This window comes from Megascapheus bottae, chromosome 36 (assembly GCF_031878675.1).
Source record: "Megascapheus bottae isolate mThoBot1 chromosome 36, mThoBot2.hap1, whole genome shotgun sequence".
In the NCBI taxonomy this organism is placed as follows: domain Eukaryota; kingdom Metazoa; phylum Chordata; class Mammalia; order Rodentia; family Geomyidae; genus Megascapheus; species Megascapheus bottae.
The window spans coordinates 6,462,115-6,483,673 of NC_143544.1; the positions used below are offsets into that span (position 1 = coordinate 6,462,115).

The following is a 21,559-nucleotide window of genomic DNA, read 5'->3' on the forward strand; positions in this document are numbered from 1 at the left end:
GGGTCACGGCCGGCCGAGCGCGGCGGCGCAGGTGAGCGGCCCCGGCCCGCCCGGCCCCGGCCCCGGCCCGGCGCGTTGACCTTGTGGGCGGTCGGGCCCGCCGCCCTTTGCTTCCCCGGGGCGGTGCGCGGGAAGCCGGGCGGGCGCCGGGGGAATCCATCACTGCCGGCCGCGTCGTCCGGAGCGGAGGTCCGCGAACCGGGGGCGTGGGGGGCCCCGCGCTCCGGCCGGCCGCGCCCCGGGCCCCGCCGCCGCCCGCCCGCCGCGCGCCCTGCGCGGGCGCCCTGACCCGGTGGGTTCCGCGGCGGCGGCGGCGGCGCGGGCCCGAGCGCTCGGCCCCTCCGCGGGGGCCCGGGGCCAGGAGGGGCCGGGCGCGGGCGGCCCGGGCTGGGCGTGGGGCCCGGGAGGGGCGCGCAGGGCCACGGGAGCCCTAGGCCTGAGCCGGAGAACAATGGCCAGCCGCCCGGGCTGGAGGCGGCGGGCGCGGGGCGGCGGGTGGCGGGCGGCGGGCGGCGGGCGGCGGGCGGCGGGCGGCGGGCGGCGGGCGCGGGGCGGCGGGCGGGTGATTGCTGCGTCTGGCACGAGGAAGTGGAGGTGCCGGAGATGCCATTCGTCCATCTGGGCAGCGGGGAGGAGCGAGTCGGGTGTGGGGTGCCTGAGGGGCGCGTGGCTCCCAGTGGCTGGGAGACGCCCGCAGTAATGGGCCTCTGGGTGTTGATCCACACCGTCTGCCTGGGTTTGATCCAGGTGCTGGGGTACTGGAGTCAGGTAGGGGCTTCTGAAGAGTTCTTTGGCCAGCTGCGGAGGCCGTGGCGGTTCTTCTTGGGGTGGGCCTGTATCCACAAAGCTCCAGGGCCAGGGGCCCAAGCTGGGGAGGCAGGACTGTACTGCAGCTTGCCGCCCGGGCTCAGAACTTGTCTTCTTCCAGGTCCTCTTCACCATGGCCAGGCGTCCCAGGAGCAGCCGGGCATGGCGTTTTGTCCTGAGCGCAGCCCGCCGAGATGCTGACGCCCGTGGGGTGGCTCTAACGGGCACCACTAACTGGGGCTACGACTCGGATGGCCAGGTAGGTGGGGAGTGGGGGAACGGGCCGGTCTCCGGGGCACACCAGCTCTTCAGGGCTTCCCTGGTCTCAGAAAGGACAGCTTGGGCCCCTAGGATGGAGGGTCAGGCCCTTCCATCCGGCCCGTCCTTTGACAAGTACGGAGAGGCCGCGCTGGTCAGATGGGCCGCACCGTTTTGTGTTCTGCCTTTGGAGATGCTCGTTCCGCAGTCAGGCGCTGCTCACCTCAAGTTCAGTACGTGTGTGTGTGTGTGTGTGTGTGTGTGTGTAAGAGCTCGAGACTCCTGAAGATCGATCCCCCAACCCCCAGCTCCCTGAGCTCAGGAGAGCCCAGGCAGAGGCTGCTGGGGAGTTCACAGGTTCTATGCTGATGGCTTCAGTGGGGCAGTGGGTCAGGCCTCGTGTTTTCTTGGGAGACTGCTTCTCCATTGGCCTCTGAGGTGTCTCCTGCTGAGTTCAGCTCAGCTCTCAGCTGTCCTGTCCTGTCATCTATCCTAGTTGGTGGCAAGTTAGAAGTGGCTGCTCTGAGAGCTTTGTGGGACCACCAGGCCAGAGAGGAGAACTGGAAGCAATGGGTTTACTGACCTTCCTGGAGCCTCTGGGGCCAGAGTGGTTGGCCAGCATTCTTGTCATGCCATATGTCATTCCTGTCCTGACCACCTGCCTGGAGCAGCCTGTTTGTCTGTCCCTGCCTCATAGGCTCATGGCTGTGCGATGTGCTGTGTCTGGGCCTGACAGTGATATACACATGCTGCTTGCACTCTGTCACCTAATGGGCCTGCAGTAGATGGGTGGTGAGTGATGACAGCGCCGCGTGGACGGGTGGTGAGTGATGACAGCGCCGCGTGGACGGGTGGTGAGTGATGACAGCGCCGCGTGGACGGGTGGTGAGTGATGACAGCGCCGCGTGGACGGGTGGTGAGTGATGACAGCGCCGTGTGGACGGGTGGTGAGTGATGACAGTGGTGTGTGGACGGGTGGTGAGTGGACACAGTGCTGAGTGGACAGGTGGTGAGTGATAACACTGTTCTGTGGACAGGTGGTGAGTGCTGACAGCTCCGTGTGGACGGGTGGTGGGTGATGACAGCGCCGTGTGGACGGGTGGTGGGTGGTCACAGCGCCGTGTGGATGGGTGGTGGGTGGTCACAGCGCCGTGTGGACGGGTGGTGGGTGATGACAGTGCCGTGTGGACGGGTGGTGAGTGATGACAGCGCCGCGTGGACGGGTGGTGAGTGGTCACAGCGCCGCGTGGACGGGTGGTGAGTGAGGACAGCGCCGCGTGGACGGGTGGTGAGTGAGGACAGCGCCGCGTGGACGGGTGGTGAGTGAGGACAGCGCCGCGTGGACGGGTGGTGAGTGAGGACAGCGCCGCGTGCACGGGTGGTGAGTGAGGACAGCGCCGCGTGCACGGGTGGTGAGTGGTGACAGCGCCGCGTGCACGGGTGGTGAGTGGTGACAGCGCCGCGTGGACGGGTGGTGAGTGGTGACAGCGCCGCGTGGACGGGTGGTGAGTGGTGACAGCGCCGCGTGGACGGGTGGTGAGTGGTCACAGCGCCGCGTGGACGGGTGGTGAGTGGTGACAGCGCCGCGTGGACGGGTGGTGAGTGGTGACAGCGCCGCGTGGACGGGTGGTGAGTGGTGACAGCGCCGCGTGGACGGGTGGTGAGTGGTCACAGCGCCGCGTGGACGGGTGGTGAGTGGTCACAGCGCCGCGTGGACGGGTGGTGAGTGGTCACAGCGCCGCGTGGACGGGTGGTGAGTGGTCACACTGCCGTGTGGACGGGTGGTGAGTGGTCACACTGCCGTGTGGACGGGTGGTGAGTGGTCACATCACAGTGTGGACAGGTGGTGAGTGGTCACATCGCAGTGTGGACAGGTGGTGAGTGGTCACAGCGCTGTGGACGGGTGGTGAGTGGTCACAGTGCTGTGTGGACGGGTGGTGAGTGATGACCGCGCTGTGTGGACAGGTGGTGAGTGATGACCGCGCTGTGTGGACAGGTGGTGAGTGATGACAGCGCTGTGTGGATAGGTGGTGAGTGGTGACAGCGCTGTGTGGACAGGTGAGTGGTGACAGCGCCGTGTGGACAGGTGGTGAGTGGTCACAGTGCTGTGTGGACAGGTGAGTGATGACAGTGCCGTGTGGACAGGTGGTGAGTGATGACAGCGCCGTGTGGACAGGTGGTGAGTGATGACAGCGCTGTGTGGATAGGTGGTGAGTGGTGACAGCGCTGTGTGGACAGGTGAGTGGTGACAGCGCCGTGTGGACAGGTGGTGAGTGGTCACAGTGCCATGTGGACAGGTGGTGAGTGATGACAGCGCTGTGTGGACAGGTGGTGAGTGGTCACAGTGCCGTGTGGACAGGTGGTGAGTGGTGACAGCGCCGTGTGGACGGGTGGTGAGTGATGACAGCGCCGTGTGGACAGGTGGTGAGTGATGACAGCGCCGTGTGGACGGGTGGTGAGTGGTGACAGCGCCGTGTGGACGGGTGGTGAGTGATGACAGCGCCGTGTGGACGGGTGGTGAGTGATGACAGTGCCGTGTGGACGGGTGGTGAGTGGTCACAGTGCCGTGTGGACGGGTGGTGAGTGATGACAGCGCCGTGTGGGAGTGGTCACAGTGCCGTGTGGACGGGTGGTGAGTGATGACAGCGCCGCGTGGACGGGTGGTGAGTGGTGACAGCGCCGCGTGGACGGGTGGTGAGTGGTGACAGCGCCGCGTGGACGGGTGGTGAGTGGTGACAGCGCCGCGTGGACGGGTGGTGGGTGGTCACAGCGCCGTGTGGATGGGTGGTGGGTGGTCACAGCGCCGTGTGGACGGGTGGTGGGTGATGACAGCGCCGTGTGGACGGGTGGTGGGTGATGACAGCGCCGCGTGGACGGGTGGTGAGTGGTCACAGCGCCGCGTGGACGGGTGGTGAGTGAGGACAGCGCCGCGTGGACGGGTGGTGAGTGGTGACAGCGCCGCGTGGACGGGTGGTGAGTGGTGACAGCGCCGCGTGGACGGGTGGTGAGTGGTGACAGCGCCGCGTGGACGGGTGGTGAGTGGTCACAGCGCCGCGTGGACGGGTGGTGAGTGGTCACAGCGCCGCGTGGACGGGTGGTGAGTGGTGACAGCGCCGCGTGGACGGGTGGTGAGTGGTCACAGCGCCGCGTGGACGGGTGGTGAGTGGTCACAGCGCCGCGTGGACGGGTGGTGAGTGGTCACAGCGCCGCGTGGACGGGTGGTGAGTGGTCACAGTGCCGCGTGGACGGGTGGTGAGTGGTCACAGCGCCGTGTGGACGGGTGGTGAGTGATGACAGCGCCGTGTGGACGGGTGGTGAGTGGTCACAGCGCCGTGTGGACGGGTGGTGAGTGATGACAGCGCCGTGTGGACGGGTGGTGAGTGGTCACAGCGCCGTGTGGACGGGTGGTGAGTGGTCACAGTGCCGTGTGGACGGGTGGTGAGTGATGACAGTGCCGTGTGGACGGGTGGTGAGTGGTGACAGCGCTGTGTGGACTGGTGGTGAGTCGTCACAGTGCTGTGTGGACAGGTGGTGAGTGGTCACAGCGCTGTGGACGGGTGGTGAATGGTCACAGTGCTGTGTGGACAGGTGGTGAGTGATGACCGCGCCGTGTGGACAGGTGGTGAGTGATGACAGCGCCGTGTGGACAGGTGGTGAGTGATGACAGCGCCGTGTGGACAGGTGGTGAGTGATGACAGCGCCGTGTGGACAGGTGGTGAGTGATGACAGCGCCGTGTGGACAGGTGGTGAGTGATGACAGCGCTGTGTGGACAGGTGGTGAGTGGTCACAGTGCCGTGTGGACAGGTGGTGAGTGGTGACAGCGCTGTGTGGACAGGTGGTGAGTGGTGACAGCGCTGTGGACAGGTGGTGAGTGGTCACAGTGCCGTGTGGACAGGTGGTGAGTGGTGACAGCGCTGTGTGGACAGGTGGTGAGTGCTGACAGCGCTGTGTGGACAGGTGGTCAGTGATGACAGCGCTGTGTGGACAGGTGGTGAGTGGTCACATCGTAGTGTGGACAGGTGGTGAGTGATGACAGCGCTGTGTGGACGGGTGGTGAGTGGTGACAGCGCTGTGTGGACGGGTGGTGAGTGGTGACAGCGCTGTGTGGACGGGTCGTGAGTGATGACAGCGCTGTGGACGGGTGGTGAGTGGTCCCAGCGCTGTGGACGGGTGGTGAGTGGTCACAATGTGGACAGGTGGTGAGTGATGACAGCGCTGTGGACGGGTGGTGAGTGGTCCCGGTGCTGTGTGGATGTGTGGTGAGTGGTCACTGCGCCGGGTGGACAGGTGGAGAATGATCTTGTGGCACTGTTAGGCTGACCAGGGTAGTCTCGCGTGTCTAGAACTCGGTCAGGAGCAAGGCCAGTGTCCCCCTCCACAGCGAGGGTCTTTTGTTGTGGTTTTGGGGTGTCCCTTCTGGCAGCTGTGGCAGTCTCCAGGCTGTGCAGGCTGGTGGGGATGGCGAGGGGCACAGTCCTGACGGGCAGGCCAGCGTTCCCGTTGGCTTCTGGACACATGGTTACGCCGTCCCCGGGGCCTGCCCCACCCTGGCACTCCTCCCTTTGGTCGTGATGGTGACTGCCACCCCACTTGCCTGCGCCACCCGGCCTGGGCCCCTCCCACCAGGACAGAACAGGACAGCAGAGCTTCACGAGTGATGATATTGAGAAAGTTTGTCTTGCAGCCCTCACTGCCTCCAGCCAGGAGGGTGCAATGCCCACCATTGCAGCACAGGGAGCCCAGATGGCCGGTGGATATGGAGGTGGACACAGGCTATGCTGCCAGACAGAGGTAGAGGCAGAGGTAGCAGGGTCTGGCATGGCCACGGCTCTGTGTCCTTCTGTGGAGGCGAGGCAGGGGCTGCTGGGGCCATCCTGTCCTCCTGGCCCTGGGCAGGCTGGTCTAGCACCGGAGCCAGGGTCCTGAACGGCGGCGGCCCTCTCCGTGAAGAGCCACGCGTGGGCTGACGTGAGACGTGGAGCTGCTAGCAAGGCTGGGGCAGAGCCGGTGGCCCCACCGCCATGCATTGTCCACCAGGGTTTTGTGGTTGCAGAGCTTTGGGCCTGAGGGGGCTGCTGTGCCCCCGACTCCAGAATGTGGGCGAGGCCAGGGCCGCAGGCCTGCGTGGACGGGGGAGGGGCTGCACACAGCTGGACAAGGCCCGCCCTTCCCTGCAGCACAGCGACTCGGATTCTGACCCGGAGTGCTCGTCCTTGCCCACGTCCATCCCCAGTGCCGTGCCTGTGACGGGCGAGTCCTTCTGTGACTGCCAGGGCCAGAGCGAGGCCGCATTCTGCAGCAGCCTGCACCCGACCCGCCGCAGCAAGGACTGCCGCTGCGGGGAGGAGGACGAGCGTGAGCAGCGGGGGGGGGGGGGGGGGGGGCGGGCGGGCGGCGGCTGGGCCGCGGTGGCCCTGGTGGCTCTTGGGCTGGCACTCAGCGAGGGCCTCTCCTGGTGCCTCAGATTTTGACTGGGTGTGGGACGACCTGAGCAAGTCCTCGGCCACCTTGCTGAGCTGTGACAAGAGAAAGGTCAGCTTCCACATGGAGTACAGCTGTGGCACCGCTGCCATCCGGGGCACCAAGGAGCTGGGAGAAGGCCAGCACTTCTGGGAGATCAAGATGACCTCGCCCGTCTACGGGACTGACATGGTAAGTGACCCGGCCGAGGGGGGCTGTGGAGAGGCCTGGCCCGAGGCCCCTCTGCCAGCCACCCTGTCCCCAGATGGTGGGCATCGGCACTTCCGACGTGGACCTGGACAAATACCACCACACCTTCTGCAGCCTGCTAGGCAGGGACGAGGACAGCTGGGGCCTCTCCTACACTGGTGCGTGTGGCTGGGGTGGGTGGGGCGGGCAGGGGGGCGGCCGGGGGCCCTCGGGCTCACTCCCCCGCCCGGTGTCCCCAGGGATGCTCCATCACAAGGGTGACAAGACCAGCTTCTCCTCGCGCTTCGGCCAGGGCTCCATCATCGGCGTGCACCTGGACACCTGGCACGGCACGCTCACCTTCTTCAAGAACAGGAAGTGCATAGGTGAGCGCGGCAGGGCGCTGGAGGGCCCCCCCCCCCCCCGCGTCCCGCTCACCCGGCCCTGCCTTCCCCAGGCGTGGCGGCCACCCAGCTGCAGAACAAGCGCTTCTACCCGATGGTGTGCTCCACGGCCGCCAAGAGCAGCATGAAGGTGATCCGGTCCTGCGCCAGCGCCACCTCCCTGCAGTACCTGTGCTGCTACCGCCTGCGCCAGCTGCGGCCGGACTCGGGCGACACCCTGGAGGGCCTGCCCCTGCCCCCCGGGCTCAAGCAGGTGCTGCACAACAAGCTGGGCTGGGTCCTGAGCATGAGCTGCAGCCACCGCCAGCCCCCCTCACCCCCGTCCAGCACGGCTGTGCCCAGCCCTTGCCCGGACACCAGGCCCTGCCAGAGGAAGCGCTGCCGGCGGACCTGACCTCCTCCAGGGCACCCTGCCTTCTTGGCTTGCACTGCCGCGCTCTCCTCCAGGCCCTTCCCGGGCAGCAGGCGACGGGGGAGCTGGGCCCAGCTCTGTCTGGGGTTGTCCCCACTTGGCCCGAGGCTGGGACAGTTTTTTTCCTCTGGGACCTCCAGGGACACACCGCCAATGTGCCGGGCCACCCTGCTGCCCATGCTCGGTGGGAAGGCAGCGCCCCTGCCCCGGAGCCTCCCTCCGCGCCGACCAGGCACGGGCCCGTGGAGCTCAGCTCTTCCACCTCACAGACTCCCAGCCTCTCGGCCTCAGTTTCTCTGACTTGCATGCTGCCCACTGCTCTGAGCAGGGGCTGCCAACACCTGCAGCCGACGGAGTTGCCGTCTCACTGTAAGATTAAAGAGCCCGCCAGGCCTGGTAGCCCAGTACCTGTGCTTTTCCTTTGGGGGTCCAGCGCGGGAGGGCAGGCTCTTCTCAGACAGCTCCCCCACAAGTCTCTGTGGGGCTATGCATGTGGGTACTGCCCTATCTCCTGACTGCCTTCACGAGGCTCCCGTGGCCAGTGGCAAGGCCTCTGGCTCTCTGCCATCCCTCACCTCCTTGGCGTGACAGTGGGCCCAAGTTTATACCAGGCTGTAAAGGCGTGCTGGGTCTCACCTCGTTGCCTGCCTGCCTGCCTGCCAGCCAGGTCTGGTTAATTGTGTGAGAGTGCATGCTCGCACGTGTACACACACACACACACACCCCACACACGGAGCGGTCTGTGTTGCTCACAGGCTGCAGTGGTCCTGTGGGCATGGTCAGGATCCCAGGTCCAGCAGGAGGTCGGGGTTGGCAGTGCTCAGGAAGAGGCAGAGGCGGCGGGCGAGGTCGGGGCCCACCCTGTGAGGGCGCCCGCCGCCTGGGGTGTCCACGGGGAGGTTGGCCAGGAGGCGCAGGCGCTCCTGCTGTGTGCTGCAGGCAGTGAGGGCCTGTGGCGGGCATAGACGTGCATGGGCAGGGCGGCCCTGGGGACGGGGCCTGCGCTGGGGAGTGGAGCAGGCCGGGGAAGCCTCACCTCCTGCAGCAGGCGGGGCGCGGGGAAGGCCGGGGAAGCCTCACCTCCTGCAGCAGGCGGGGCGGGGAAGGCCGGGGAAGCCTCACCTCCTGCAGCAGGCGGGGCGCGGGGAAGGCGGTGACCACAGCCTCAGCCACTGCCGGGCTGCCGCGGTTGAATTGCCTGATCTGCCTCCACCACACTCCCCGGAGTCCACAGCCATCTCTGGCTACTCTTTGGCCCGAGGCCCAGCGCCCTGCGGTGCAGAAGGCAAAGGCCTGGACGTCTCGGTTCTGCCTGATCGGAGGAGACCGGAGAGGCTTCAGAACCCCCTCTGCAGCCGGCTCAGCAGAGCCCGCACTGCACCCCTCCCTCACGAGTCCCCCCCTTACTTGCAGGGCCGCTGGGCCAGGGCTTTAGTGAGGGAGCACAGGTGCTGGCTCAGCTCCTGCCAAGAGCCCACCAGCAGCACGCCCGTGTCCGCCAAGAGCTGCAGGAGCACGAGGGCCTAGGGAGGGTGAGAGGGAGGGGTGCTAGGCGCCCTGTGGAACCCCAGTTCTACCTAACTGTCCGCAGAGCCAGTGGTCAGAGCCAAGGCCAGCTCACCCAGCTCAGGCTGCCACTCACCTCTTCCACCTCAGGCCAGCCAATGGCAGCCTCCTGCCGGGCCCCTGCTGGGTTCTCTGGCTGGGCATGTTGAGACCTAAGCAAAAGCAACTTTCCAGATCCGCAGCCCCCTGGCCCCCCGGCCCCGGTGGCTGGGTGTCTGGGTACTCTCTGGGCACACAGCCCTGGTGGTTTCTGTGGCAGCCTCTGTGTGGCTTGTGCAGGGCAGTGGGCGTGCAGACCCTGAGGCACCCGCCCTCTTTTCCCTGCGGGCCCAGCTGGGTGTTAGGTCATGGGTACCACAGGTAGGCATCCAGGCCGATGACAGCCAGGTAGGGGCGGCTGGGGCTCTCAGGAGAGATCCAGGGCACTGAGGAAGGTAGGCCTGAGACCTGAGAGCGGGAGCATGCGTGTCGGCCTGGGGGCTGCAGTCCTTACCAGCTCTCAGCAGAACGCAAATTCTGTGCTCGCCGCCACCCCCATATAGGCCAAGGAGGCCTTCGAGTGCCTAGCCATGCCCCAGTTCTGGAAGAAGGGAGGGGGCTCCTCCTTCCTAGACTCAGCTGTACCTGAGCAGATGCTCAACCCATGCTCGCCCTCAGACCCTGGGCCACGAGCGGCTGAACTGAATCATGTGGTTTCTCCATTGGTCAAGGCTACTGAGCCACCAAGGAAGGCTTTCTCCTGGTCCCGGCTAGCAGTGCTTCTGCCTGGACACTTCCAACTCGGCCCTCTCCAGGGTTTACCTCCCGACTCCCCGCTCCCTCCTGAGGCGCCTGAGCTAGCACCCGGCAGGCTTCCTCATGTCACCCTCAGCTCCCGACGGGACAGGTGCTCCAGCCTGTCCCTGGGAACTCAGCCCCACAGTGCAAAGGAAAGACGTCTTCTCCGCAGTACCTGGGTCATCTGGGCGACGCCCAGCAGAAACTCCCGGGGCTGCAACAGCATCAGCAGCAGTTCCTGCTCATCTCCAGCTGGCACCTCAGAGGGCACCTGTGGGGACCCGGGGGGGGGGGCTGCTGCCCACACTTGCAGGTCCTCTGTCCACACTGCCCGGCCTGACGCCCGGCAGGCCGCCCCGCGGCTGCAGCCAAGCGCAGGCCCCCCAGGACTCCGCCCCCAGACTGTCTGCGGGTGCACTGGCGGGACCCTCTCCCCCATGCTGGGCAGGTGGGAGACACTCACGGAACGGGGGTCCGGGGACCCTCGGCTCCACCTCAGGCTGCGGGCCAGGCGCTGCGGCTCGATGCGGCATTCACAGCCCAGCGCGCCCAGGGCCTCCATCAGGATGTCGGCGCCAGCGTCTTCCAGGACGGCTGGACGGGAGGACAGCTGGTCACCGCTCCTTCCCCGCCAGGGCCAGGCCGCCCCGCCCCCCCGCACGGCGCCACACCTGGGTCCACGCACACCACCAGGCTCCTAAGGACTCGTTCGGGACGAGGAGCCAGGGCCGCCGCCCTGCGCTCCCCGGCCTCGGCCCTGCGCTCCTGGGCCCCGGCGGCCCTGCGCTCCCCGGCCTCTGCCTTGCGCTCCCGGGCCCCGGCTGCCCTGCGCTCCCCGGCCTCGGCCCCGCGATCCCTGGCCCCGGCGGCCCTGCGCTCCCGGGCCCCGGCGGTCCTGCGCTCCCCGGCTTCGGCCCTGCGCTCCCGGGCCCCGGCTGCCCTGCGCTCCCCGGCCTCTGCCCCGCGCTCCCCGGCCTCGGCCCCGCGCTCCCCGGCCTCGGCCCCGCGCTCCCCGGCCTCGGCCCCGCGCTCCCCGGCCTCGGCTGCCCTGCGCTCCCCGGCCCCGGCTGCCCTGCGCTCCCCGGCCTTGGCCCTGCGCTCCCCGGCCTCGGCCTCCGCGCTCTCGGTGTCCGAGTCAGAGATCTCCCAGGTGGCGGCCCGCCGCGGTCCCGGCCCCCCGTCGCGGTCGCGGCCCCGGAGGGAGCCCGAGGCCCCCGCGAGCCGGGACTCCGCCATGGCCCCGCCTCCCTCGGCGCCCACTTCCGGCTCGGGTGAGCCTGGGAAACGCGACTTCCGGCGGGGCTCGGAGGCGCCATGGCGCGCAAGCCGCGGCTGATCGCCGAGCTGGCCCGCCGCGTGCGCGCCCTGCGCGAGGAGCGGAGCCGGCCGCGGGACTCGCAGCGCTACGCCCTGGACTACGCGTCCCTGACGCGGCCGCTCTCGGGCCGCCAGCTGCCGGCGCGCGCCTGGGCGGACGTGCGCCGCGAGAGCCGCCTGCTGCCGCTGCTCGCCCGCCTGCCCGGCTTCGGCCTGGGCCGCCTGGTGACGCGCAAGTCCTGGCTGTGGCAGCACGACGAGCCGTGCTACTGGCGCCTCACGCGCGTGCGCCCCGACTTCACGGCCCAGGTGCGCCCCTGCCCGCCGGCCCTCGGCCCCGCCGCCGAGCGGGCGGCGCCTCTGAGCCCGGCCCTTCTCTCCTCCGCAGGACATGGACCACGGGAAGGCTTGGGGCGTCCTGACCTTCAAGGGTAAGGCCGGGGCAGGCGCGCGGCGACGGGTGACGGGCGGGCGGCGGCCCGGCCCGCGCCCCTGACGCGCCCGTCCGCCGTCCGCAGGGCACGCGGAGGGCCGGGCGCGGGAGATCGAGCACGTCATGTACCACGACTGGCGGCTGGTGCCCAAGCACGAGGAGGCGGCCTTCACCGCGGCCCCGCCGGCCCCCGAGCCCAGCGCGCGCTCGGTGCCCTACCCGCCCCTCCTCCGGGCCATGATCCTGGCCGACAGGCGGAAGAGCGGGGACCCCAGCGCCGAGGAGCCGCTGCTGAGCCTCGAGCGGGCGCGGGAGGCCGCCTGGGATTACCCCGCCCGAGTGGAGCCCCGGGCCAACGGAGGCCCCGGCCGGGGCCGCGAGCCGAGGGCGCCCCGGCCTGACGGCGGGGGGCGCGGGGTGGCCCGGCCGGGCCGCGGCGCCCGCCTCTGACTCGGAGGCCCTGAACTTTGGCGGAGACGGGAGGCCTCGCTGCCCTCAGCGCGGCCCCGGGGCAGCGGGCGGCGGGTCGCCTCCTCCGGGCGCATGAGCCGGAATAAACGCTCCGAGTGGCCTGGGCTGTGGTTTCTTTCCGTGGGGAGGGGCGGCCGCGCCCCGGGTCCCCGGCGTCCGGGCGATCGGCGCCTGCGCGTCCGGTCCGGGAGGCTCCGCCCCGCCGCCGCCATGATCTGCCTGGTGCTGACCATCTTCGCCAACCTCTTCCCGGCGGGTGAGCGCGGGCGGGGCCGGGCCGGGGCCGGGGCCGGGGCGGCCGGGGCCTGACGCCGCTCCCGACGCCGCTCCCGCAGCCCAGGCTGCCGCGCAGGAGCGCACGTTCCTGGCCGTGAAGCCCGACGGCGTGCAGCGGCGGCTGGTGGGCGAGGTGGTGCGGCGCTTCGAGCGGAAGGGCTTCAAGCTGGTGGCCCTGAAGCTGGTGCAGGTGGGGCGGGGGCGCAGGTGGGGCGGGCGGGCGGGCGGGGCGGCCGGCCCGGGGCGCTGGCGCAGCCGCCTCCCCGCAGGCCTCGGAGGAGCTGCTGCGCGAGCACTACGCCGAGCTGCGCGGACGCCCCTTCTTCGGCCGCCTGGTGGAGCACATGCGCTCGGGCCCCGTGGTGGCCATGGTGAGTGGGGGGGGCGGGGCGGGCGGCCCGGGCCTCCCCGCGCTGACCCGCGCGCCCGCAGGTGTGGCAGGGGCTGGACGTGGTGCGCGCCTCGAGGGCGCTCATCGGGGCCACCGACCCGGCCGACGCCTCGCCCGGCACCATCCGCGGCGACTTCTGCGTGGAGGCCGGCAAGTAAGTGGCGCCCGCCCCGGCCCCGCCCCGCGTCCCGGCCGCCCCGGCCCCGCTCAGCGCGTCCCTGCCGCGCAGGAACGTGATCCACGGCAGCGACTCGCCGGAGAGCGCCCGCCGGGAGATCGCGCTGTGGTTCCGCGCCGACGAGCTGCTGTGCTGGGAGGACAGCGCCGCGCACTGGCTGCGCGAGTAGCCGCCGCCCCCAGCCTCCTCCTCGGGCTTGGTCCCTAATAAACTGCAAACACAAGTGGATCTCGGGACGCGGACGCACGGTGTGGAGACGTTTATTTAATACATACAGGGCAGATATGTGGGTTCACTTGCAGGGCCAAAGCCTGAGGAGAATCGCACCCGGCCCCTCCCTCCAGCTGCCCCCACCCGCTCACCCCAGTCACCTCGCGCTCCTGCAGGAACAGACAAAGGACAAACATCACAGTGGAGAGGTGGCAGGGCAGCGGGGGACGCCTGCAGCCTGCCACAGCCAGCTGGGCTCCAGGGACAGCTCCCTGCTATCTGTGCTTCTCTGGTGGGAGGGTGGATGGCAGGGCCGCCAGAGCAGGGATAGGGCCTGGGTCCGGGAGGGTGGAGGCCGGCAGCCCACTCCCCCCGCCCTCACAGTCCTCAGGCCCGGCCTCTGCTCAGCAGCCTGTCCTCGTGGCTCTCCCCGGGGAGCAGGCTGCAGAAGGCAGCCCTAGGCACTTAGTACGTGTCTGTGTCTGGACGCTGGAGCCCGAGCAGGAGGCAGGCCCAGGAGCTCTGCACCCCACCACCCTGAGCCTGCATCCTAGGACTGACCCTGGGGAGGCCCCTGGCCTCCCCTTCTTCCTGAGGCCTGGGCCTGCCTTGGCAGCCTGAGAATTCCACCCAAGGGGCTTCTAGGAGGGGTAGGACGCCGGGTTCTGCTCCTCCCCGGTGAGGCCTGTGCCAGGAGCCTGGGAAGAGGTCATGGAGGGCTGGCAGCCCAGGTCCGGTGAGATTGGAGTGTCTGGTGCATCTTGGGCAGCAGTGGCCCCTACCTGAGCTTTCATGCCAGATATGGGCAGAGCCCAGTGGGGCAAAGGAAGCAGGCTTGGGATGGGAAAGCCAGAGAAGATGGGCTGGGGTCCAGGTACTTGAGCAGCCAGGCCCCTCTCTCTGGGTTTAGGACGGTGGCTAGGCCATTGTGGAACAAGGGCCCCACCCCAGGACGGCATGCAAAGCCCATCCTCCTCCAGGAGAGCTGGAGCAGGGCCCTGCGCAGGCTCTGAGGTGCCCGTGGACTGGAGGAGACCGGGCTGGGCGCTATCTGGGCGCTGCTGGGGTGGAGCTGCAGAGGGGCCTCCCCTCCCCACCGCCAGTGCCCCATCACCTCCCTGCCGTCAGGGCCGGGCCTCAGGTGAAAGCTGCACGTTGAGAGGTCAGAAGGGGGGGGGGGTCTGGCCACCCGGGGGTGGGCGGGAGCAGGCGGACGGGGGTCCTATGTACAGGTTGGCATCGTGCCTGGCAGGGCCTCACTCGGGGGTGTAGGACACCTGCCACACAATGATGTGGCTGCGCTCAGCCTTGGACAGCACGGCCTTCGCCTGGCTCACGTCCCCTGCGCCGTCCTCCGTCTCGTCATCCTCTCCATCCCCTGGAGGGTTTGCAGCTGTGAGCATGGGGCCTTGGGCCATCACCAGACCCCCCCGCCCCCCACCCAGTCCTCGGCCGGCACCCACTCACCAATGCGGAAGTCAATGTACCCTTCCCCCCCACTCAGCACCAGTGCGTTCCTCAGCTTCTGGCCCTCGGCCTCCACGGGCGGCAGGGCAGGCCCGGGGCCCTCTGTGGGACTGTCCAGCACACTGCCATTGAGGGTGGCCAGCACGTTCCCTGTGGAAGACAGAGGGGCTTCAGCTAAGTGCGGTGGGGCCGAGACAAAGCGGATGTGGGCTGCCCCTCACCTGGCACAGACACGAAGAACTTGACGGCGTCTCGGTGCCCGTGGAAGCACAGCTGGGCCTGGGCCATGGAGCAGTACGGGATGAAGCTGCTGGCTGACCGGTCACTGCCGTCGTCCCCGTACACGTGGATGACGCCCCCCGGGCGGGTCCCCTCCCCAGACGTGGGGGACGTCTTGTTGGCTAGAGACAGAGGAGGAGGAGGAGGGCAGAGCCACCTCACGTCTAGAGGGAGGACAGGACGGAGGAGCAGAGCATGCTAGAGGACTTACCTCGCAGTCCCAGGAGCTGGCCACGGTGCAGGACCACAGCTGAGGAGGAGAGGCGGAAAGGCTGCTTGGCTCCCAATCCCGGTGTGGTCTCAGGGTGCACAGCCCACCGGGCCCTGCCCTTTAAGCACCCATCCCCCGCGTTTGTCCCCCCACCCCCGCCTGGAGGAGGGAGGGCCACTCACTCTCAGTCAGGGGGATGGAGATGACCACCCCGTTGCCGGTGCCCACCCAGAGGCGGTTGCCTGCGATGAGCAGGGCCGTGATGCGTACAAAGGAGAAGCCCAGCTTGCCGGTCCCTGGGGGGGACAGGGAGAAGGTCAGCCTGGCCCCGGGGGTGCCTGAGCCCCACACGGCACGGCGCCTCACCCAGCATCTTGCTGACGTAGGGCTCGATGTCCACGTCCTGCAGGTGCTGGTGGGTGTGGGCGTGGTAGAGCCGCAGGGTGGAGTCCAGGCGGATGGACACCCACACCCCGTCCCCGATCCACGCCAGCTGCCGCACTTGGCTCTCCCGCCTCGGGTGAGCGTCGAACGACTTCTGTGGGACCACAGCAGCCCATTAACAGGGCAGGGGCCGAGGGAGGGGAGATGCCTGCGACACCCCTCCCGTCTCCAGCTGTGCACGCACAGCTGGGGGGGAGGGGGGCGTACCGGGGCCTGCCCACCCCACGCTGCAGGCACTTGCCTCGATCTGCATGGTCTTGGGCTGGATGACGTGCACCTTGTTCTTGTAGCCACACCAGACGCGGTCGTACACCACGGCCATGCAGCGGATGGAGTGGTGTGGGTGGCCCAGGTCCATCAGGTGGTAGTTGCTCAGGTCCCACTGGCCGTCTGGAGAGAGCCCAGGGCCACTTAGGCCTGGCGGGGGTGGGGTGGGGTGGGAGGGAGCCCAGGACCCATCTCAGGTCTCACCTTCACCGCGGTGGAAGATGGCTAGAGTCCCGTCTGCCAGGGCCACCAACACGCGGCCTTTGACATGCCTGGAGCAGGAAGACAGCACGCTAGGTGGAGCCCGAGAGGCCCCGGCAGGCCCCTCCGGACACCCAGGCCTGGGCCGGGGCCACATACACCAGGCTCAGCACCGAGTCCTTCAGCTTGATGGAGTGCAGACACTTCTTCCAGTTGGCCACAGCTGAGTGCACATAGAGCCTGCGGGGAGGGCTGGTAAGCAGGGGTGCGCACATGCAAGGACCCCCCGGCCCCCGCCTGGGCCTGGCCTACCAGCCGTTCTGGGCTCCCAGCCACATGGTGGGTGCGGCACTGCTGGTGGACGCCGAGGCCTCCCCGCTGGGCTCCGGCTGGGGCTGCGCACTGCTGACACCCGGCTCCGGCCCATCCTCACTGTGGAGAGGACGTGGCAGCGCCAGGGTGGCCAGCCCCGAGCCCGGCTGCCCCGACAGCCTCCCCTCTGCCCACATCTCCCGGGCCCGCCGAGCCTACCTGGCAGGCTGGGTGCTGGAAGGTGGGGGGGGCGCCGGGTCGGTGAAAACATGCTCTGTGAGGGGCCCAGGCCGAGCCGCAGTGGTCTCCGGCTCGCTGGGCCCAGGGTCTGGCACCTCGGTGGCTTCCGTGGCTTCCTCCGTGGATTGGGATGGGTTGACCTTGGCGTTGGCCGTGGTTGCCACCTCCCCTACGGAAGGAGAGGGTGAGCGTGGCAGGGGAGAGGTGGAAGGCAAGGGGTAGGGGGAGAGTGGCTGCCCGAAGCTCACCCTGGCCTTTGTCCAGCACTGGAGTGTCCCCTCGGGAGGAGCAGTTGCTCCGTGGCACGTTGCAGCGGGTGGCACACCCCACCAGGGTGATGCCAGCCAGCACGCCGTCGGTGCCTGAGTCCTCAGGGTTCACGCCGCTGTCCAGGAACATCTCCCCTGGGGGGTAGTCACTGTCGCTGGCCGCTGGGGAAAGAGGCATGGCCCGCCTGTTAGCCCATCACAGTGCAGGGGCAGGGCGGCAGGGGCAGGGCGGCAGGGGGAGAGGCGGCCACCCAGTGTCCCGGCCAGTCCAGCTCCACCCCGCATCCAGGAAGCTGGCTCCCGCGAGGTTCAGGTTCACAACACCAAAGGCTGATAACGTGACAGGTGGTGGATCTAGGGAGCTTAGGGTGTCTCAGCCAAGATGTCACAGCAGAGGCCCACAGGCCTTCATCACCTGGTCCTTAGCCCAGATGTCATGGGCTGGCTGCTGAAGAGGGAGCGGGGCCCGTGAGGCCCCCAGAGGCTTCTGCTGAACCCACTGGCCCAGCCAGGGTCAGCATCCACTTACTTCTGGCACCCAGGCCTTTCACACCTGTTCGCTAGTGGTCCCAGCCAGCCTTCAGTGGAAGGCGGCCCCTCGTCTTCCAAGTGCCAGCCTCAAGGGGGCAGGGCAGGCCAGGCTCACCGGGGATGCTGGAGATGCACAGGACGTGGGCGTTGCAGACGGTGAACTGGTCCACGACCGTGCCAGGCTGGTTGGCATCGATGATCACCACTTTGCTGGTGGTGAGGGTGCTGGTGAGAATCCACACGCGGCTGGAGGGGGCGTCCGTCTCGGGCACCTCCTTGGCCTGTCACACAGGAGAGGGGGTGAAGGCCAGCTCCTCAAAGTTTTTTGTTGTTGTGGGTCATGGGGCCTGAGCCCTGGGCCTGGGCGCTGTCCCCAAGCTCTTCAGCTCAAGGCTACTGCCCTAGCTCTTCACCACGGCGCCATTCCAGGTTTTCGAGTAGTTAATTGAAAAGTCTCATGGACTTTAGTGCCTAGGCTGGCTTTGAACCTTGATCCTCAGATCTCAGCCTCCCAAGCAGTTAGGATTACAGGCGTGAGCCACCGCACCCAGGTTGGCTCCTGAACTTACGGGCAACCCAGCAGCTATGTGTCACTGTGTCTCCCGGGGCATTACAGAATGTACCCTTGACTCCAGCTCCAGTGCAGCTGACCTCCTGGGGCTCTGCCCAGAACTCTGAACCACATCTACTGATGGATTCCAGGAGGCAGACCATGAGCTCTGAGAGGTTAGGTGCCTACCCCTGGTCAAGCTGGGGGCACATGTATGTCAACCCCGGGTGGTTGTGTGGCACACTCTAGGACAATGCTCCTGTCCCTGGTGGCTGGTGAGGACCAGAAGGCAATGAGGGGACCCCCCGCCCCCCGCAGGAAGCTGGGAACACGGCGGCCCGCGGACCTTCTTCTTCTCAGGGGACGTGTGCTCGCTCTTGGGCTCGCCCTCCGCTTCCCGGTCACAGGTTAGAGGGTCGCGCCCGGGAGCTGGCTGGGAACTGTCCTCTTCACGGGGCTTCCACCCGCTCAGGTTCACGCCGGCGGCACACCACAGCTGCAGGACAGTGCACGGGCTCGGGACGCAGCTCCCCGCTGGCCCCGAGGGCTGCCGAGCACGCCAACCCCCCTCGGCTCGGCTGGGCTGGGCACGCTCCTCCGGGCTCACCTTCATGGTAGGGTCCTTCTCTACCAGCGGGCGGCAGTACACTGGCACGGGCACGTTCTTCATCCGAGTGTCCTCCTGGCCCCCGTTGGGGCTCAGCTGCAACAGGGCAGGGAGGCACGGTGTGTCAGGGGCGGGGCGCCATCCTCCGGCTCCTCTGCAGCACACACTGGGTAGGGCCTGCCTCTCCAGGCCCTAGCAGCAGCGGCTAGACTGAAGCATGGTACCCACCCGGCCTGTCCACCTGCAGAGCTGGGCTCTGCTCCGGTGGGCCACCCACCCCAGCCTAGTCCCCCGTGCCAGCTGCTCTGGCCCATGCACCTGCTTGTACTTGGCAGGCAGACTCCAGCCGCAGGCCTGCAGCCTCCCGTCGTCATTGCGCACGTGCTCCCGAACCTGGCGGTACTGCTCCCGCTTCTGCTCGCGCCGCGCCGAGGACGTGCAGTCGCTGGGAGGAGCAAGAGGCCTGTGTGTCCCCGGCCAGGGTTTGCCCCGTTTTGGGGCCTTCTCCCCCCCTTGTAGGAGCAGAGGGACAGGAGGGCTGGGCTGGGCACTCACTCGTCAGGGAAGAACTCCAGGGGCCGGCTGCCGGCTGCCATCTGGCACATGGCGTGGCTGCGGCGCTGGCTGAAGCCGGCCGTGGTGGGGGACTTGTAGTGGATGTTCACCGCCGGGTAGGAGCGCTTGGCGGGAGGCGGGCTGGAGGAGGAACTGAAGAGGCGGCTGAAGCTGCCGGGGGAGACACAGGGGTCAGAGCGGGGCAGCGGGTCCCGGGGCCCCGCCTTCCTCGACGCCCACCCGAGACAAGGCGCCCACTCACAACTGCCAGATGGTGGACTTCTTCTTCTCCTGGACCGACGGGTGCTCCCGTGATGCCCTGAGGGGCGGCAAGGACCCAGCTTGGACCAGACCACCCAGGAGCCCTGGGGTGCGGCCTCTTTGAAGGGGAGGGGAGGCCGGCGGGCCCTGCTGTCTGGGCTCCGTGAGCACAGCCCCACGTGGAGAGGGGAGGTCAGCTCTGGGACCCACCTGATCATCTCTGTCCACCTCACCGCCTCCTGCAGCTCCATGAGCCGCTCCTTGTACTGGTTGCGCTCCATGAGCACCCGAGCCATCTCCACCCGTGTAAAGCGGCGGCGCTGGGCCATGGGGATTTTGTCCTAGGAAGGGGACAGGCACTTTGGTCCATGCCAATGGGGGCGGGCCATTCACAGGGCTCATTTCCTGCCGTGTGGGGGCTGGGCAGGGCCTCCAGATGGGGGCGGCTTCAATGGGGTACAGCCCCGGAAGAGGGGAGTGGAAAGCCCGCCTGCCCGCCAGGGCTGGCGCTCTCTAGAACATCACTTCTAACTGAGGGGACCACCCCAGGTAGCTGGGTGACGCTTCCAGCAGCAACCTCCCTCCAGATTTCCACCTCTCCAGGAGTGAGCCCCTGGAGCCCACAAGCCAAAGGTGATTAAATGCGGCCATCTTTAATGGAAACCAATTGTTTAAAAAAAAAAAAAAAGACTCGATAGCATTTCCATGCCTGTTAAGGAGGATGGAATTTTCAGGAAAAATGTGATCTGGAAGTGTTGAGACAGAAACAGGGACAACCAAAATGAAAGCGGTGTGACACTTCCCAAAGGGAAACCACGATTTACTGCAGGGGCTCAGCTGGTTATGCTTGGCCCTCTGTGACTTTGTTTTTTCCAGATCACTTGCTCTATCCTCCCCATGTCCCCCGTGATGGAGCAGGTGGACAGAGAGGTGGAGGCTGCTACCCTAAAGAAGGAGGCCATAGGAGGACAGGCCATGCTTGGCAGTCTGTTCTGGGGGCACAGGGCGGATCTTAGAGCAGCCCCTGTGCTCAGGCTGTGCAGGGCTTTCCTCAGGAGTCCTGTCAAGTGACCAGAGAGGAAGTGACAGGACATACATCTAAGCCAGCTCGAGCCCTGGAGTTCAAAACTTACACCACCAAGACGTAACTTTAAAGAGGAGGGCCGGGAGCGCGGCCAAGGGGTAGAGTGCTCGTCTCGCATGCACGAAGCCCTGGGTTTGATTCCTTGGAACCACATACACAGAAAAGGCAGGAATGGCAATGTGGCTCAAGTGGTAGAGTGCTAGTGCTGAGCAGAAAGTGTCCAAGGACAGTGCCCAGACCCTGAGTTCAAGCCCCAGGGCTGAAAATGAAAAAAAAAAAAAAAGGGAGTAAACTCATTGCTTTTTTGCGTTTAGCTAGGATCAAGATCAAGGAAGAGAGCCAGGTGCGGTGGCTCACGCCTGTAATCCTAGCTACACAGGAGGCTGAGATCTGAGGATCAAGGTTCAAAGCCAGCCAGCCCGAGCACAAAAGGACCTGAGATTCTGTTGTTTTTTTTTTTTTTTTTGCCAGTCCTGGGCTTGAACTCAGGGCCTGAGCACTGTCCTTGGACTTTCTCAAGGCTAGAGCTCCACCACTTCAGCCTCAGCACCACTTCCGGCTTTTTTTCTATGTATGTGGTACCAAGGAATCGAACCCGGGTCTTCATGCATGCTAGGCAAGCACTTTAACCACTAGGCCAAACTCCTAGCCAGGACCTGAGATTCTTATCTCCAATTAACCTCTAGAAAACAGGAGGTGGGGCTTGGCTCAAGGATGGTACCCAGGCCTAGTTCAAGCCCCATGACCCCCACACACAACAAAAAGCTCAAGGAAAAGGACTGGGGTCCCTTGGGGCATTGAGTGACACTGTGAAGGAAGTCATGGGCAAATGGAAAGCCAGGAGGCGACTTCAGAGGTCGAATGGGACAAAAAAGCCCAGGACGCCTGCCGTGGGCCCACTGTGTGCAGTTAGTAGTAGACTATACCAGTTCCGTGCAGAGATAGCTGCTTGCATCCTCCACCTCTTCTCTGGGTTCACGACGGGCAATGACAGCTTCAGACTTCACTCTGCAGGACAAGGGAGGAAGGAGGCTGAGTAAGTCCAGGCCTGAGCCTCAGGACAGCACAAGCTTCTGCTGGCCAGACAGCGTCCCGACACCTGCCTCACAGAGCCTCGAGGCCCAGGGATCT

General features: G+C 67.0%; 5 protein-coding genes across 23 annotated transcripts in view; 3 read left to right on the top strand and 2 right to left on the bottom strand.

The window, feature by feature from the left end:
* The first annotated feature begins 118 nt into the window (after nucleotides 1–118).
* Nucleotides 119–7,935, top strand: Spsb3 (splA/ryanodine receptor domain and SOCS box containing 3). 3 transcript variants are annotated; one of them, XM_090324912.1, is made up of 7 exons: nucleotides 119–189; nucleotides 929–1,066; nucleotides 6,244–6,421; nucleotides 6,531–6,718; nucleotides 6,777–6,894; nucleotides 6,976–7,101; nucleotides 7,173–7,935. In XM_090324912.1, exons 2-7 carry the CDS (start codon nucleotides 941–943, stop codon nucleotides 7,511–7,513), a joined length of 1,077 nt encoding a protein of 358 aa, XP_090181038.1. In that variant the 5' UTR covers nucleotides 119–189; nucleotides 929–940; the 3' UTR covers nucleotides 7,514–7,935. The 3 variants fall into 3 exon arrangements, with proteins under 3 accessions (XP_090181038.1, XP_090181036.1, XP_090181037.1); XM_090324910.1 differs by lacking the exon at nucleotides 119–189 and adding an exon at nucleotides 569–768; XM_090324911.1 differs by lacking the exon at nucleotides 119–189 and adding an exon at nucleotides 569–768 and having other exon boundaries at nucleotides 6,792–6,894.
* On the bottom strand, nucleotides 6,998–11,110 carry Eme2 (essential meiotic structure-specific endonuclease subunit 2). The gene is made up of 9 exons (XM_090324690.1): nucleotides 10,546–11,110; nucleotides 10,338–10,468; nucleotides 10,050–10,145; nucleotides 9,453–9,544; nucleotides 9,174–9,249; nucleotides 8,939–9,054; nucleotides 8,654–8,843; nucleotides 8,285–8,481; nucleotides 6,998–7,078 (listed from the first exon to the last, which is right to left on the bottom strand). Exons 1-8 carry the CDS (start codon nucleotides 11,108–11,110, stop codon nucleotides 8,311–8,313), a joined length of 1,437 nt encoding a protein of 478 aa, XP_090180816.1. The 3' UTR covers nucleotides 6,998–7,078; nucleotides 8,285–8,310.
* Nucleotides 11,111–11,164: 54 nt separating this feature from the next.
* On the top strand, nucleotides 11,165–12,195 carry Mrps34 (mitochondrial ribosomal protein S34). The gene is made up of 3 exons (XM_090324917.1): nucleotides 11,165–11,500; nucleotides 11,580–11,622; nucleotides 11,710–12,195. The coding sequence occupies exons 1-3, from the start codon at nucleotides 11,189–11,191 to the stop codon at nucleotides 12,072–12,074; spliced, it is 720 nt and encodes a 239-aa protein (XP_090181043.1). The 5' UTR covers nucleotides 11,165–11,188; the 3' UTR covers nucleotides 12,075–12,195.
* Nme3 (NME/NM23 nucleoside diphosphate kinase 3) lies at nucleotides 12,168–13,187 on the top strand. 3 transcript variants are annotated; one of them, XM_090324915.1, is made up of 5 exons: nucleotides 12,168–12,351; nucleotides 12,431–12,561; nucleotides 12,641–12,742; nucleotides 12,804–12,916; nucleotides 12,992–13,124. In XM_090324915.1, the coding sequence occupies exons 1-5, from the start codon at nucleotides 12,168–12,170 to the stop codon at nucleotides 13,107–13,109; spliced, it is 648 nt and encodes a 215-aa protein (XP_090181041.1). In that variant the 3' UTR covers nucleotides 13,110–13,124. The 3 variants fall into 3 exon arrangements, with proteins under 3 accessions (XP_090181041.1, XP_090181040.1, XP_090181042.1); XM_090324914.1 differs by having other exon boundaries at nucleotides 12,641–12,916; nucleotides 12,992–13,187; XM_090324916.1 differs by lacking the exon at nucleotides 12,641–12,742.
* A 1,160-nt stretch (nucleotides 13,188–14,347) lies between these two features.
* Mapk8ip3 (mitogen-activated protein kinase 8 interacting protein 3) overlaps nucleotides 14,348–21,559 on the bottom strand; it is a 31,428-nt gene continuing 24,216 nt past the window's right edge. For all 15 annotated transcript variants that reach the window (XM_090324929.1, XM_090324926.1, XM_090324923.1 and 12 more), the window contains 20 exons: nucleotides 21,355–21,436; nucleotides 19,555–19,685; nucleotides 19,346–19,402; nucleotides 19,084–19,254; nucleotides 18,847–18,973; nucleotides 18,529–18,624; nucleotides 18,268–18,417; nucleotides 17,487–17,652; nucleotides 16,820–17,002; nucleotides 16,551–16,740; nucleotides 16,332–16,451; nucleotides 16,179–16,259; nucleotides 16,023–16,090; nucleotides 15,793–15,941; nucleotides 15,474–15,645; nucleotides 15,290–15,403; nucleotides 15,108–15,146; nucleotides 14,839–15,018; nucleotides 14,618–14,767; nucleotides 14,348–14,528 (listed from right to left, as the gene is read on the bottom strand). In XM_090324929.1, the coding sequence (XP_090181055.1) occupies nucleotides 14,407–14,528; nucleotides 14,618–14,767; nucleotides 14,839–15,018; nucleotides 15,108–15,146; nucleotides 15,290–15,403; nucleotides 15,474–15,645; nucleotides 15,793–15,941; nucleotides 16,023–16,090; nucleotides 16,179–16,259; nucleotides 16,332–16,451; nucleotides 16,551–16,740; nucleotides 16,820–17,002; nucleotides 17,487–17,652; nucleotides 18,268–18,417; nucleotides 18,529–18,624; nucleotides 18,847–18,973; nucleotides 19,084–19,254; nucleotides 19,346–19,402; nucleotides 19,555–19,685; nucleotides 21,355–21,436 (2,548 nt within the window). In that variant the 3' untranslated portion in view covers nucleotides 14,348–14,406. The remainder of the gene's footprint in view (nucleotides 14,529–14,617; nucleotides 14,768–14,838; nucleotides 15,019–15,107; nucleotides 15,147–15,289; nucleotides 15,404–15,473; nucleotides 15,646–15,792; nucleotides 15,942–16,022; nucleotides 16,091–16,178; nucleotides 16,260–16,331; nucleotides 16,452–16,550; nucleotides 16,741–16,819; nucleotides 17,003–17,486; nucleotides 17,653–18,267; nucleotides 18,418–18,528; nucleotides 18,625–18,846; nucleotides 18,974–19,083; nucleotides 19,255–19,345; nucleotides 19,403–19,554; nucleotides 19,686–21,354; nucleotides 21,437–21,559) is intronic.

Coding starts and splice junctions, on each gene's coding strand:
- Mrps34 (XM_090324917.1), top strand. CDS start 11,189: ATGGCGCGCAAGCCGCGGCTGATCGCCGAGCTGGCCCGCCGCGTGCGC. Junction 11,501..11,579: donor GCCCCGACTTCACGGCCCAG/GTGCGCCCCTGC, acceptor TCTCCTCCGCAG/GACATGGACCACGGGAAGGC. Junction 11,623..11,709: donor GGGCGTCCTGACCTTCAAGG/GTAAGGCCGGGG, acceptor CGCCGTCCGCAG/GGCACGCGGAGGGCCGGGCG.
- Eme2 (XM_090324690.1), bottom strand. CDS start 11,110: ATGGCGGAGTCCCGGCTCGCGGGGGCCTCGGGCTCCCTCCGGGGCCGC. Junction 10,469..10,545: donor GGTGGTGTGCGTGGACCCAG/GTGTGGCGCCGT, acceptor CCTCCCGTCCAG/CCGTCCTGGAAGACGCTGGC. Junction 9,250..9,452: donor GGCCTGGATGCCTACCTGTG/GTACCCATGACC, acceptor GCTTTTGCTTAG/GTCTCAACATGCCCAGCCAG.
- Spsb3 (XM_090324910.1), top strand. CDS start 604: ATGCCATTCGTCCATCTGGGCAGCGGGGAGGAGCGAGTCGGGTGTGGG. Junction 769..928: donor TGCTGGGGTACTGGAGTCAG/GTAGGGGCTTCT, acceptor GTCTTCTTCCAG/GTCCTCTTCACCATGGCCAG. Junction 6,895..6,975: donor CTGGGGCCTCTCCTACACTG/GTGCGTGTGGCT, acceptor CGGTGTCCCCAG/GGATGCTCCATCACAAGGGT.
- Nme3 (XM_090324914.1), top strand. CDS start 12,168: ATGAGCCGGAATAAACGCTCCGAGTGGCCTGGGCTGTGGTTTCTTTCC. Junction 12,352..12,430: donor CGCCAACCTCTTCCCGGCGG/GTGAGCGCGGGC, acceptor CCGCTCCCGCAG/CCCAGGCTGCCGCGCAGGAG. Junction 12,562..12,640: donor TGGCCCTGAAGCTGGTGCAG/GTGGGGCGGGGG, acceptor GCCTCCCCGCAG/GCCTCGGAGGAGCTGCTGCG.